The following is a 15,435-nucleotide window of genomic DNA, read 5'->3' on the forward strand; positions in this document are numbered from 1 at the left end:
ACCGACAATGAGATACCTGTCACACCTGTCAGAATGGCTAAAGTAAAAAATAAGGAACAAGTGTTGGTGAGGATGTGGAGAAAAAGGAACTTTATATACTGTTAGTGGGAATGCGAACTGATGTAGTCATTGTGGAAAACAGCATAGAGGTTCCTCAAAAAAATAAAAATAGAACTACCCTGTGATTCAGGAATTGCACTATTGGGTATTTACCCAAAGAATACAAAAACACTCACTCAGAGGATATATACACCTCTGTTTATTGCAGCATCATTAATTTGACAGTAGTGAAATTAGGGAAGCAGCCCAGATGTCCAGCGATAGATGAATGGATAAGGAAGAGGTGGTATATATCTCCAGTGGAATATTATTCAGCCATAAAAAAGAATGATACTATGCCATTTGCAACAACATGGATGGAGCTAGAAGGTATAACACTAAGCAAAATAAGAGAAAGACAAATACATTTGATTATTTCACTCATATGTGGAATTTAAGAAGCAAAACAAATGAACAAAGGGGAAAATAGAGAGATAAGCCTACAGACTCTTAATTATAGAGAACAGGACACCTGTGTGGCTCATTCAGTTAAGCATCTGCTTTTGGCTCAGGTCAGGATCCCAGATTCTGGGATCGAGTCCTGCATAGGGCTCTCCGCTCAGTGGGGAGCCTGCTTCTCCTCCTACCTGCCCCCCCCCCCGCTTGTGATCTCTCTTCTTCTCTCTCACTTTCTCTCTCTCAAATAAATAAAATCTTTAACAAAAAATTAATAGGGAATAAAACTGATGGTTACTGGAGGGGAGGTGGGTGGGCAAAATAGGTGATAGGAATTAATGAGTACACTTAAGCACTAAGTAATGTACAGAATTGTTGAATCACTATATATCACCTGAAACTAATATAACACTGTATGTTAACTATACTGTAATTAAAATAAAAACCTTGAAAAATGATCAAGGAATTACGTGTTACATTTCAATCTTAAATATATTGTATGTATTCCTATATATGTAAAATCAGTGTGTTAAAGTTTAGTTTATTGGTCATTTCAGATAAGTCCGAAATATGTACGACTGGAATTATGCATTTACTTTTCTTCCTATGAATATGTAAAATCTTGAGTTTGCTCTTGTTTACTTTTGCTTATACCAGCTCATTTTATGTTCATAGACACATTTAATGTGTAGTTGAAATAATGTCATATTTACAGAAAAGTTGTAAGAACAGTGTAAATAAATATTTTTGTGGAACCATTTGAGAAAGAGTTGCAGATGTCTCGTCACCCCTGAATTCTTTAGTGTATTTTTCCCACAAGTATATTCTGTATAGCTTAGTGCAGCCATCAAAACCAGGAAGTTGACATTGTGACATTACCACCATCTAATCCTTAGACTCCATTCATATTCTCCAGTTGTCTGTACAGTGTCCTTTCTAGCCAAAGGGTCTAGTTCAGAATCATGTTTTACATTCAATTGTTAGATTTCTTTAGTTGCCTTCATCTTGGAATACTTTGGTCCCTCAGTCTTACCTTGACTTTTACACTTTTGAAGATACAGGTCAGTTATTTTATGGGCTGTACCTCAATTTGAGTTTGTCTGGTGTTTCCTCATGAAGTAGGTTAATCTTAGATACTTTGGCAGGAAAATAGGTGAAGTGATGCTGTGTTTCCTTATTCTATCAAGTGACGTTTAATTTTATTTTGTCCCATTACTGGTGATCTTAACTTTTAACTTTGAGTCTTTTTTTTTTTTAACAGACAGGATGGAGAGGGGCCTTGGCGGTAGAGAGACAGAGAGAGAGAGAGAGAGAGAATGAGAGAGAATATCTTTCTTTTAAAAAAAAAATTTTTATTGTGTTATGTTAGTCACCATGTAATACATCATTAGTTTTTGATGTAGTGTTCCAAGAGTCATTGTTTACATATAACACCCAGTGCTTCATGCAATGCATGTCCTCCTTAATACCCACTACCAGGCTTACCCATACCCCCATGCCCTCCCCTGTAAAACCCTCAGTTTGTTTCTCAGAGTCCACAGTCTCTCATGCTTCATCTCCCCCTCTGATTTCCCCCTCTTCACTTTTCCTTTCCTTCTCCTAATGTCCTCCATGTTATTCCTTATGTTCCACAAGTAAGTGAAACCATATAATGATTGACTTTGAGAGAGAATATCTTAAGCAGGCTCCAGGCTCAGTGTGGAGCCTAACATGGGGCCTGATCTCACAACCTTGAGATAATGACCTGAGCCAAAATCTCTTAACCAACAGAGCCACCCCAAGTGTCCTGATACTAACTTTGATCCTTTGATTAAGGTAGTATAATTAAGTTTTTCTTTTTTTTCTTTGTCTCTTTTTTTCTTTCTTTTTTTTCTTTTGTGTACAGTTACATTGATAAGACTTTCTTATCAAACTTTATTTATTTTTTATTTATTTACTTGACAGAGATCACAAGCAGGCAGAGAGGCAGGCAGAGAGAGAGGGGGAAGCACACTCCCTGTTGAGCTCAGAGCCCGACTTGGGGCTCAATCCCAGGACCCCGAGGTCATGACCTGAGCTGAAACTAAGAGTTGGCCACCCAACTGACTGTGCCACCCAGGTGCCCCAAGATTCAGACCTCTGCTCTGAGAAAGACTCTTTTAAGAGGGTAAAAAGCCAGGTTACACACCGGGAAAAGATACTTGCAAACTACATATCTGACAAGGAACTCAATATGTAAAGAACTCCTAAACTCAACAGTTAGAAAACGGAAGACATGAAGAGTCGTTTAACTGAAGAGAATATATAGATGGTAGACAAATACATGAAAAGATGTTAGGCATCAGTAGGTATCAGGGAAATGCAAATTAAGACCTTGGTGAGGCATCAGCACCACACATGTTTTAGAATAGCTAAAATAAAAATAGTGACAATTGCAAATGCTAACTGAGGATGTGGAGAAACTGGGCCTCTCATATATTGGTATCAAGAATATAAAAATGTTACAGCCATTATGGAAAATAATCTGTCAGTTTCCTAAAATAGTAAATACACATTAACCATATAATTCAGCATTTGTATTCATGACCATTTATCCCAGAGAAGTGAAGACTTATTTCCTTACAAAACCTGTGCATGATTATTCGTAGCAGCTATATTTGTAATAGAAAAAATCTTGGGGAAAAAAAAAGGTCATGTAGTTGTTTGATTAAATCAATTGTGAACACTGTTCAACAATAGAAAAATACCTATTAATTCTTTGGATACTCAGAACAACTTGGATGGATTTCAGGAGCATTATGATGAGTGAAAAAAAGCCAATCTCAAAAGGTCATATACTGTATAATTCCACTTATAAAACGTTCTTGAAAAGACAAAATTGTGAAGATCATATTAATGTTGCTAAGGTTTAAGGAAGTTAGAGGTGGGGGGGGCGAGTGTGTATTATTACTATATCACATGAACTATCAAGGAGTCATGTGAGCATTTTTTGTTGTTGTTGTTAATAGAATATTTCTTTACAGTGATAGTGGTATTAGTTACAGAAGTCCAGACTTGTAGTAAAATGACATATAACATAGTACTAAGGTCAGTTTCCTGATTTTAATTTGTACTATGGTAATGTTAGATGTAACCATTGGGGGATGGTGGGGATGGGACACAGGACCTCTCACTATTATCATTGTAACTTCCTGTGAATATTTCATAATAAATTATTTTAAACAAGAAAAATAGGGGTGCCTGGGTGGCTTAGTCATTAAGTGTCTGCCTTCAGCTTAGGTCATGATTTCAGGGTCCTGGGATCGAGCCCCACATCGGGCATCCTCTCTGGGAGCCTGCTTTTCCCTCTCCCTCTGCTGCTCCCCCTGCTTGTGCTCTCTCTGTGTCTGTCTCTCTCTCTCTCCCTCTCTCTGTCAAATGAAAAATAAAATTAAAAAAAAAAAAATAGAGTCTGGGCCAAACAAATTAAGTGTCAGGGCCAAGATTTAACCCTCTGGCCTATGTTAGTGCCCTCTGTTTGGTGAAGTTTTTCAAGTTTCATATTTAGAGCTTAGAATTTTAACTGGTCCATCAAGGATTTTTTGTTCTGTTTTGTTCTTCATTTATTTTGAGAGGGAGTAAGGGACTGAAGAGAGGGGAAAGAATCTTCCTTAAGCAGATTCTGTGCTGAGTGCAGAGCCCAACTCAGGGCTCAGTCTTAGGACCCTGAGATCATGACGAGAGCTGAAATCAAGAGTTGCCACTTGGAATGCCTGGGTGGCTCAGTCAGTTAAGCATCTGCCTTGGGCTCGGGTCATGATCTCAGGTCTTGGGATTGAGTCCTGCATCAGGTTCCTTGCTAGGCAGGGAGCCTGCTTCTCCCTCTGCCTGCAGGTCCCCTGCTTGCTCTCTCTCTCTCTCTCTCTCGCTGACAAATAAATGAATAAAATCTTTTTTTTTTTTAAAGATTTTGTTTATTTGACAGATAGAGATCACAAGTAGATGGAGAGGCAGGCAGAGAGAGAGAGAGAGGGAAGTAGGCTTTCTGCTGAGCAGAGAGCCCGACGCGGGACTCGATCCCAGGACTCTGAGATCGTGACCTGAGCCGAAGGCAACGGCCCAACCCACTGAGCCACCCAGGCGCTCAAATGAATAAAATCTTAAAAAAAAAAAAAAAAAAAGTTGGTGCTTAAGCAGCTGAGCCATCCAGGAGCCCCTGGTCCATTAACTTCTTAGAGTTATCTAGAGTATAGACACTCTGTCATGTTTCGGGAAAGGGAAACAAAAGATAGCATTTCCTCTTTACTTGGGAAAGAAGGAAAATTAACAGGTCGGTAGTACTTTTTTTTTTTTTTTTTTTGCCTTTTTAAAAAGTTGATTTGATAGCTTGTATTGGTTCTGTATATATTGTTTAAACTCCCCTTGTTCTCTGTGTAAAAATCCCAAGTAAATTATCAGCACACAGTATTCAGCAGCTTATTAAAAGTATAAGTAACACATTTTGATCAGGTTGAGTTTATTCTCAGAAATGCAAGGATGAGGGGCAGCTGGGTGGCTCAGTTGCTAAGCATCTGCCTTTGACTCAGGTCATGATCCTGGGGTCTTGGATTTGAGTCCCACATTGGGCTGCTTGCTCAGCGGGAAGCCTGTTCTCCCTCTCCCACTCCCCTGCTCGTGTTCCCTCTCTCTCTGTGTCTCTTTCTGTCAAATAAATAAATAAAATCTTTAATTAAAAAAAAAAAAAAAGGGGCGCCTGGGTGGCTCAGTGGGTTAAAGCCTCTGCCTTCAGCTCAGGTCATGATCTCAGGGTCCAGGGATCGAGTCCTGCACAGGCTCTCAGCTCAGCAGGGAGCCTGCTTTCTGCCCCCCACCCCCCAACCCCTGCCTTTCTGCCTACTTGTGATCTCTGTCTGTCAAATAAATACATAAAATCTTTGAAAAAAAAAAAAAAAGAAAAAATGCGAGGATGATTCAGTATCAATTGAGATAATTTGTCATATATGGTTTTTCATGCCATTTGTTTCCTGCCTTTGTTTTAAGAGGATTGTACTTTCTTGCTCAGTTGATATCAGGCTCGGCTATGTGTCTTGCCTCTGGCAGTGGAATCTGAGTTGATGTGCTGTGTGCCAGTTCTGAACAGTTTAACCCTTCATTGATGCTTGTTATTGCTTTGGCATATACTTAATTAAAACTACATTAAAAAATGATTAAAACAAATCTTTATCACAAAGAAAATAAAGTAACTTGATTAGTTGAAGTTTATGGCATTTAAAGACAACACTGTATGGAAATGGAAGTGGAGAGGTTAGATCCAAAGCTGAAGGCTAGAAAACACTTAATTGTCTAGTGGAACACAGGGTAAATGTGTTAACAGGTGCATACCTGGAGGCTGCAGCAGTCCTTTCGCTTGATAGTAGATCCAAGCTCATTGAGTTAAAGAGGCTATTCTCCTTCCAGTTTTGGAATTCAGCTATTTCAGGTACTGTAGGCAAAATGTGTGAGATGTGTTTGTCTTGCTGACCTTCACTTATCTTAGGTTGTGCAGATAACACTTTAGAATTCTTATCAAGTGGTATTTTGGTGAACCTTTAAGCCTCTCTTTCTAGCCCCAGAATTCCTGGACTAAATATAATGGACTTTGGCCAGTATGGAATTGACCTTTCAGTCTGTGTAGCTCTATTCAACTTTAGAGGCGTGCTTTTTCCCATTTTAGGTGCTGAGTGGACATGTGGCACAACCTGTGTAGGTGGCATGTGTAGAGAACAGACCTGGTGAATACTCAGTCACTTTACTCTCCTTCTATGCAGATACCTCATTATTAACAGTGACAACAGTAACAACAACCACCCTAGATTAATAGAGGAGTGATAGAAGCATTTCTATTAACGACAAGATGATAATTTGCCTATTATTACCAGTGCTATTTAATTTCATAACAGAAGTGCCAGCAATGCAGTTACAGAAGTTTTATTATAAAGGCTGGAAAGGAGGAGGTAAAATTATCATTGTTGGCAGGTGATTGGATTATACATTAACTAAGAACCTAACACAAACAATAGGATTCAATAAAATAGTGGGGAGTGAAAAATATGTAGAAATAAATAGTGTATGTTAAATATATGTCCATATTATAACACACAGGCACACATATATTTGTTAAATAAGGAGCAGCTGTAAAAAGTATATTTCCAAAATAGATTACATGGTCTCTCTGGAGAGTGAATATAAAACCTGCCTCACCTACATTTCCATTATGAATTTGACTTTTAAGAATTTTAAGAGGGCATATTAATAATATGAAGAAAGGCACAGTGGGAAATATATTTTAATGGCTTATCTAACTCTTCTTTTGAAATGTCTTCTAACACAGACTGTTAACACCAAGAAAGTAATCACCCAGGAAGAATTTATAATGAATTTAGACTAAATTGAAGTGTTTTCAGTTAGATTACAGCAATGCACTGTATTGGCTCTCCATTTTTATTGCATAGATTTTTTAACATTTTGTTAATTGTTTAAAATTTTCTTTAAAACAATCTTTTTTTTTTTAATTTTTTATTTATTCATTTGACAGATCACAAGGAGGCAGAGAGGCAGGCAGAGAGAGAGGGAGGAAGCAGGCTCCCTGCCGAACAGAGAGCCTGATGTGGGGCTCGATCCCAGGACCCTGAGACCATGACCTGAGCCAAAGGCAGAGGCTTTAACCCACTGAGCCACCCAGGCGCCCCTCTTTAAAACAATCTTAATTCAGAGCATAAACCTCTACTTTTCAAAGCAGAAATATTTTTTGCAGATGTAGTTGCTTTGAAAGGTGGTTAACATTTCCCTGTTTTAAAGTCTTTGCTCTTTGAGCAAAAGTAGTAGGGCATTTCTTTAGTAGAGCTGTGTAGGTGGTTAGAAATCAGGAATCATTTATTTGAAGAGCTGTTTACAGACGGGCTTAGGGACCGGGATGAGGGTGTGTGTGCATGTCAGTGTTTTGGAAGCTCCCTAGGTGATTCTTTGTTTGATTTAGTTATGTCTGTTGTTTGTGATTACATACTGTTTATAATTTCAGACACATGCAGGTAATAATTCTTTCATGCCCAGCTCAATAGGATGGCTTCCCACATCCTTTGATGGCTAAGTTTATCAACCAGACTTTAAAATTAGGAAATTAGAAGGGAGTTTGTTTCCTTTTTAAGGTATAATGGGGAAAGAGGACTGTATTAGTTTTACCTAGGCATGCAAGAATCTATATCTGCATGCTCTCACTTTTATCTTCTAATGTAATATAAATTCAACTCCTAAAGACCCTGATTGACGAAAATCCTATCAGTGCCTGTCTCTGAGTTCTGAATTTTCCAGTCCCTGGGCTTGGAATGTGGAGGAGATGAAAAAAAACAGACTTGAGAATATGCAAACATGAACTCAGACCTTCCAGAAGAACATCACCCAGAACTCCCCAGCTCCTAAGTTTCACTTTAAAATGTGCTTGATGCGTTATCTGAGTTTGGGTCATCTTAAGGGAGTGCAGATGTTAAAGCTCTTATTATATGCAGGTAAAGAAGAGACTAAAATGCCTGCTTGGAAGAAAACTCTGATCCTTTATCTCACTGGGATGATTTTATGTTTAATGTGCTTCTTAGAATAGTAGGGTACAAATTAAAGATTAAAGGTGTATTTTTTTTTTAATTAAAAAATTTTTTTTAAAAGATTTTTATTTATTTATTTGACAGAGATCACAAGTAGGCAGAGAGAGAGAGAGAGGAGGAAGCAGGGCTTGATCCCAGCACTCTGGGATCAGGACGGGAGCTGAAGGCAGAGGCTTTAACCCCCTGAGCCATCCAGGTGCCCCAAAGGTGTATTTTTGAGACTAGCCCTTATATGTTCTTAAACAGGAACAAATTTAAGTTATAACCATCTAAGAAAGACTATAGATTGTTCTTGAAATAGCATGTGATCTTACATTGTTTCCATCCTTACATTCCTCAAAGTTTATTCTGTCAAAATTTATAGTTAGCCTGTTGATGTTCAGTCCATTATTAATGTTCCCTAGGTTTTACCAACATGTATAAACATTTTTTTTTCCTCCTTCCCTGTTTGAAGAAACTCTGAAAGGAGTCAGAAACCAGTAACATCTTGTTGGAGGGTACATGTGGTGATAGAAATTGGGTATTTGGGGGGTGGCCTATTGCAGGGAGTAGAGGGACTGTTGACCATATACTTTTTAATGCTACCCCCATATTAAACCTATATATAAGTAAATTTTTTTTTTTTAAGATTTTATTTATTTGTCAGAGAGAGAGGGAGAGAGAGTGAGCACAGGCAGACAGAATGGCAGGCAGAGGCAGAGGGAGAAGCAGGCTCCCCGCCAAGTAAGGAGCCCAATGTGGGACTCGATCCCAGGACGCTGGAATCATGACCTGAGCCGAAGGCAGCTGCTTAACCAACTGAGCCACCCAGGCGTCCCAAGTAAATTATTTTTATAAAATACTAAAATAAAGGGTCTGTGAGTATTTTAAATAATATGTGCTCCTCGTAGAGTAAGTTGAAAATAGAGGAAAGCACAAAGAAGAAAAATTATCACCAGCAGTATCCACTCCCTAGAGATAACATCTGTTACTGTTTTGTTATAGATGATCTCAATCCAGAAGAAAAAAAGCATGTTTTTATATATACACTTGTACATTTTGACAAAACAATTATATTTTGTAACCTGCTTTTTAAAATTTAACAATATATTATAAATAGTTTTCCAGATCCTTAAATATTTGCTTTCCTTGTTTTTAATTGATGCATGGTGTTCTATCATATTGAAATACTTTATTTAACCAGTTCATTCTTGTTGAATATATATATATATATATATATATCGTCTTAACTTTCTCTCACATAATTCCTTTTAAGTAAATCTGTACACATCCATAATTATTTCTAGGTATAGATTTGTTGAGTCAAAGACAGGTATTTTATTTTTTATTTGTTTCAGGGGTACAGGTCTATGATTTATCAGTCTTACACAATTTACAGTGCTCACTATAGCACATAACCTCCCCAGTGTACAAAACTGAGCCACCCTATCCCTCCCACCCACCTCTACTCCAGCATCCCTCAGTCTGTTTCCTGAGATTATGGTTTGTCTCCCTCTCTGGTTTCGTCCTGTTTCATTTTTTTTCCCTCTCTTTCCCTATGATCCTCTGCCTTGTCTCTCAAATTCCATGTATCAGTGAGATCATATGATAATTGCCTTTCTCTGATTGACTTATTTCACTTAGCATAATAGCATCTAGTTCCATCCACCTCATTGCAAATGGCAAGATTCCATTTTTTGATAGATGCATAATATACTACTCCTCCCCCCTCCATGCACTTGTGTGTGTGTGTTGTGTGTGTAAGTATTGTGTGTGTTAAGTATGTTATGGATGTGTGTATCTTGCGTCTTTATCCATTCTTCCGTCAGTGGACAGCTAGGCTCTTTCCATGGTTTGGCTATTGTGGACATTGTTGCTATAAACATTGGGGTGCATGTGCCCCTTCAGATCACTATGGTTTGTGTCTTTGGGGTAAATACCCAGTAGTGCAGTTGCTGGGTCATAGGGTAGCTCTGTTTTCAACTTTTTGAGGAACCTCATACTGTTTTCCAGAGTGGCTGCACCAGCTTGCATTCCCACCAGCAGCATAGAAAGGTTCCCCTTTCTCCGCATTCTCACCAACAGCTGTCATTTCCTGACTTGTGAATATTAGCCATTCTGACTGGTATGAGGTGGTATCTCATTGTGGTTTTGATTTGTACTTCCCTGATGCCAAGTGATTTGGAGCACTTTTTCATGTGTCTGTTGGCCATTTGGATGTCTTCTTTGCAGAAATGTCTGTTCTTCTGCCCATTTCTTGATTGGATTATTTGTTCTTTGGGTGTTGAGTTTGATAAGTTCTTTGTAGATTTTGGGTACTAGCCCTTTATCTTTTGCAAGTAACTTCTCCCATTCTGCCAGTTGTTGTTTTTTGGTTTTGTTGACTGTTTCTTTTGCTGTGCTGAAGCTTTTTATCTTGATGAGGTCCATTTTTGCCCTTGCTTCCCTTGCCTTTGGGGATGTGGGGGGGGGGAGTTGCTGTGGCTGAGGTCAGAGAGGTTGCTGCCTGTGTTCTCCTCAAGGATTTTGATGCATTCCTGTCTTACATTTAGGTCTGTCATCCATTTTGAGTCTTATTTTTGTGTGTGGTATAAGGAGATGGTCCAGTTTCATTCTGTTGCATGTGGTGGTTCAATTTTCCCAACACCGTTTGCTGAAGAGACTTTTTTCCACTGGACATTCTTACCTGCTTTGTTGAAGATTAATTGACCATAGACTTGAGGGGCCATTTCTGGGCAAAGACAGTTATTTTTAGGGCATCCTTAAATTGCCTCCTGGAACAGTTGTGTTCATTTGCATTCATTATGGAGTAGGAGTAACCCTAACCATAGGCATGTGAGATTGCCCAGGCAACCAGCAGACATCTGTTAATTCATTACAGTAGAGTAGATAAAACCTGAAGATAGAGCAAATTCTGGGTTTCATTTTGTGGGTAGAAGACTATCTGGGGTATGAAAACTAATTTTATCTTATACCCAATATGTGATTGGCATCAGGCTTTGGTAGGTATTAATATAATTAAGTTTGGGATTTTTGGATATTGAGTTGCTGGCATTGGCTATGATGGATGGACTTTTTGCTGTATTGGGTTGACCTCTTTTCTGCTAATAGACTAAATTGTGTTTCTGCTGCCTAGCCTAGGATTCTATTGGAGGGATGTCTAAAACTGAACAGTTGCTAGATTGAAATAGGCTTAAAAGTGGGTGTCCAACTGAATTTATTAAAAGATGGAGAAGTGGCTGGGGCGGGGGGTGCTCCTGGCTGGCTCGGTCAGTAGAGCATGCAACTCTAATTCTTCTTCTTCTTCTTTTTTTTTTTTTTAAGATTTTATTTATTTGAGAGAGAAAAACAGAGAGAGAGGCAGAGCCTGAGCAGGGGGAAGGAGGCAGAGGGAGAGGGAGAAGCAGACTACCCGTTGAGTAGGGAGCCCTGATGTGGGGCTCGATTCTGGGACCTTGAGATTGTGACCTGAGCTGAAGGCAGACACTTGACTGTCTGAGCCACCCAGGCACCCCAAGCACGCAACTCTTGATCTCAGGGTTATGAGTTTGAGCCCAGCGTTGGGTGTAGAGATTACTTAAAAATAAAATCTTAAAAAAAAAAAAAAAAGATGAGAAATGGCTAAATAGCCTATACCCTTGGAATCCAGAGAAAATATTGCATAATATTTAATTGCCTTTTGAAATGTTAACTGAGCATCTTATTTCAATATGAAGAGGTACTTTGCTTGTACATAGGTAGTTCTGTGAATTTCACTTTCAGATCTTGGGGGAGAATGGAGAGAAGAGGCTCTGCAAATAGTTACAAGTCTGTTAACAATGTAGCCTTGTTTACCCAGTGTTTGCCTATTTGGATTTCTGAAACTGGATTCTTTAGCTCTGTGAACTAGTTAGCACAAGAGCACTCCTTTCGTTTTTAGGGTGCTTGGAATTGTAAGCATGCTGGAGAAAACACAATCATGTATATCTTAGTTGGATGAGTGTACCCTGCCACTGTTAGGATTTGGTGTTGTAAAGGGATTAATAGAAGTGAGCTAGGAATGGTTTATCTGTGGAAGCCTCTGGAATTGCCCCTTAATGTCTGTCTGTGTTACGGACATTTCATAGTGGGAAGGTTACAGAAATCAAAAGGCTATTAGTTTTGAAACCAGAAGCCTGCTAGTCACAGTGTTAACATTTTTTATTTGTAAAGCGACGGAGCGGAGATTGCTTCATTTAATAGGTGGGGCCTTAGCTATGAGATAGATCTAATCTTACAGTGTAGGCTCTTTCAAAGAGTACTACTTCTAGGTATTATCTGTTTTGTAAAATTTAAGTGACACTGTTATTTCCCCTCATTTTTGGTTTTGATCTCTTAGTAAATCTTATATTTTTATCACAAGAATGAACCAGACAATGGAATATGAGGATACTTTCCTTTTAATTTTAACATTTTTATAAGAGTCATTTTGGGGGAGGGGGACATAAAAACTAAGGGCAGAATTAAAAATGCCATCCTTGTTACTATGAGGGAGCAGAGGAAATGTTTTAAGAAGTCCTTTATCTGAGGGGCACCTGGGTGACTCGGTTGACTGGCCGGCTCTTGATTTCAGCTTAGGTCATGATCTCAGGGTCCTGGGATTGAGCCCCACATAGAGCTCTGTGTTCAACGTGGAGTCTGCTTGTCTCTCCCTCTGTTCCTCCTCCCTACCCCCATGCTCTTGCTTGCTTACTCTCTCAAATAGAATCTTAAAAAAAAAAAAATCCTATATCTGGTTTTAAGTCACTTTTTGCTTGTGTGTTGTAAGTTTGCTGTAGATATTGGGGGCAGATAATCCTCCCCATTTTCATTCTCACTTTTGTTTTTCTCTTTGTGAAATATTTTTAATGATCACTGAAGCATGATGAAAATTAACTTTTATTAATGAAAATGTTGAGTTCTGTCATCTGCTTCACATCTGATTTTTGCTTTTGTTTTCAGCACTGGCTAGATGGTACCAAGAGCATCAAAAAGCAAGTAAAAAGTAAGTGTTCAAAAAATTGTGAAAAAGTGAATTTAATTATATGTAATTATATACTAGAAGCTCTGATTCCTAATAAAGAGATCATATTTCAGATGAATTTCTTAGCATTTCTACTTTCTAAAGATAATTTCAATTTGATACTTTGACCTACCTGCTAAGTTAATATAGGGTTAATAGTAATCTAGAGTCAAGTGCTTTATAGTTTATTTCTTGGAGGATTTGCAACTTGCAAAGGAGATTAAATTCTCATGAGATGCTTAACTTTTAGTAGTTTACTTATGTTAGAATTTTCCTGTTTGGCATCTCCCCTGCTCTATAAAATATTTTGAGACTTTAAAGATGTAACTTTTAAAAATTAAGAGTAATGAAGTGAAACAATTCACATAAAATGTTATTATTCCTAGCAATAGTCAGGGGAGAATACCAATGTCTGATTTGTAATCCCGTTTGTCCTTTGTCATAAGAGGTTTTAGAGCATCTCAACTTTTGTCTTTACAAAATAATGGAACCACTGAGAATTTAGAAGTTAGTGAGGTAGGTGAAATGAATTAGAAAGTGAGGGGGGAACTTGCCATCAGCAGTTAATAACCTAGGCATTACTCAGTACTCAAAAGAAATATAGCTTCTCAGGTTTTTTTAGGGCTGTTAGATTGCACAGTCAAAACTTTTATTTGATGCATTTGGCCCAGAACTGTTAGAATTAATCTAGAACTCTCTATTCTTGGGAGGACAGCTAATTATGATAGTATTGTATGATGGTTGGTACATTTAAAAAATCTGCTGATTGATCTTTTTGTGCTAGTCAGGCTTTAATTAAGCTGTACAATATTTTGGTGTGTGAAATATTGCCATAATAACCTGTTATCTTCTGACTCTACTTCAGTAGACTTTTTAACAAATTTACTGACTGAAAATTCTTACTTGTTGAGTAGTTATATAAAAAGTTAAAGTATTTTTTTGTTTGTTTTTTGTTTTTTCATCACAGTTGGTTCGCCTTATTGTCTGCATCTTCGAGTTAAATTTTATTCCTCAGAACCAAATAATCTTCGTGAAGAGCTAACACGGTAAGATCATTCTAGAGCTATACAGGGTGAAGTTTTGGTCAGCTAGCTAAAGGTGCTAGAAGATTGTCTTTATAATTCTTTCCAGCTTGTAGACCACTAATGAAATGAATCTCTTGCCTTTGGTTAAGACCTCAGACAATAGAATTTCATTTTAGGGGCGCCTGGGTGGCTCAGTGGGTTAAAGCCTCTGCCTTTGGCTCAGGTCATGATCTCAGGGTCCTGGGATCGAGCCCCCCATCGGGCTCTCTGCTCGGCAGGGAGCCTGCTTTCTCCTGTTTCTCCGCCTGCCTCTCTGCCTACTTGTGGTCTCTGTCTGTCAAATAAATAAAATCTTTAAAAAAAAAAGAGAGAATTTCATTTTAGGACAGTTTTTTTTTTTTTTAAGATTTTTATTTATTCATTTGAGAGAGATACCGAGATAGGGACGGTGGGGGCAGGGAGAGACAGAGAGTGCAAGCAGGGGGAAAGGGAGAGGGAGAAGCAGACTCCCTGCTGAGCTGGGAGCTCGACAGGGGGCTCTATCCCAAGACCTGGAGATCATGACCTGACCCAAAGGCAGATGCTTAACCACATGAGCCACCCAGGTGCCCCAGGACAGTGTTTTTAAGTGTATAATTTTTTTTTTCCTTTATCAGTTTTCCAAATAAAGAGTTGGTTCTCTAGCATCCTGTAAAGGTAACTAGTAAGTTTTTTTTTTTTTTTTTAAGTATCATTATCAACTCATGGGTTTTAAACAGGACTGGTATGGTTGACTATATTGCCGTATTCTATTTATTGATGTTGTGTTTATTGATGTTCAGAATGATCTGTCTTTGGCCACTGAGAGTTTATTCAAGTTGGCTCATGACTTTACCAATTGAAATGTCATTGACTGATGGAAAATATTAGATCCTGATTTGGTTTGAATAGTTTTAAACAAACTTTAAGTAGGTTATATACAATTATTTTTATTTTGACTTCCATATTTTTTCACTGACTCTATGTGGTAAATCCATAATTAATACACACATATTGTTTATTAAGTAAAAACTGAGTTAGTTGCTGAGTCCCTTTAGAAGGGTTTCCTCTTGAATACTCTGCCAGTGAGATTATAGCTAATCTCCATAGTTACATACATGCCCATATCCTTTCACATATGAGGGGACTTGTATTGTGAGAGTAAAATTAAATGAGATCACAGAGCTTGTTCTCAAAAATTTGCTTAAAACCTTTATCCTTAAAGTGGTTGTACTATAGTCTGTGGCCTTTTCTTTTCCTTGCTATTATGAACATGCTACCATCCTCCTGATGCTCATTGTCCCCG

At 38.2% G+C, this 15,435-nt stretch overlaps 1 protein-coding gene across 4 annotated transcripts in view; it reads left to right on the plus strand.

Moving 5' to 3' along the window:
* Positions 1–15,435, plus strand: part of LOC111157755 (erythrocyte membrane protein band 4.1 like 5) — a 145,576-nt gene that overhangs the window by 35,628 nt on the left and 94,513 nt on the right. For all 4 annotated transcript variants that reach the window (XM_022519415.1, XM_022519499.1, XM_022519582.1 and 1 more), the window contains exons 4-5: positions 13,026–13,068; positions 14,054–14,132. In XM_022519415.1, the coding sequence (XP_022375123.1) occupies positions 13,026–13,068; positions 14,054–14,132 (122 nt within the window). The remainder of the gene's footprint in view (positions 1–13,025; positions 13,069–14,053; positions 14,133–15,435) is intronic.

Source organism: Enhydra lutris, unplaced genomic scaffold, assembly GCF_002288905.1.
Source record: "Enhydra lutris kenyoni isolate GAN:26980312 unplaced genomic scaffold, ASM228890v2 scaffoldscaffold1, whole genome shotgun sequence".
Lineage (NCBI taxonomy): Eukaryota > Metazoa > Chordata > Mammalia > Carnivora > Mustelidae > Enhydra > Enhydra lutris.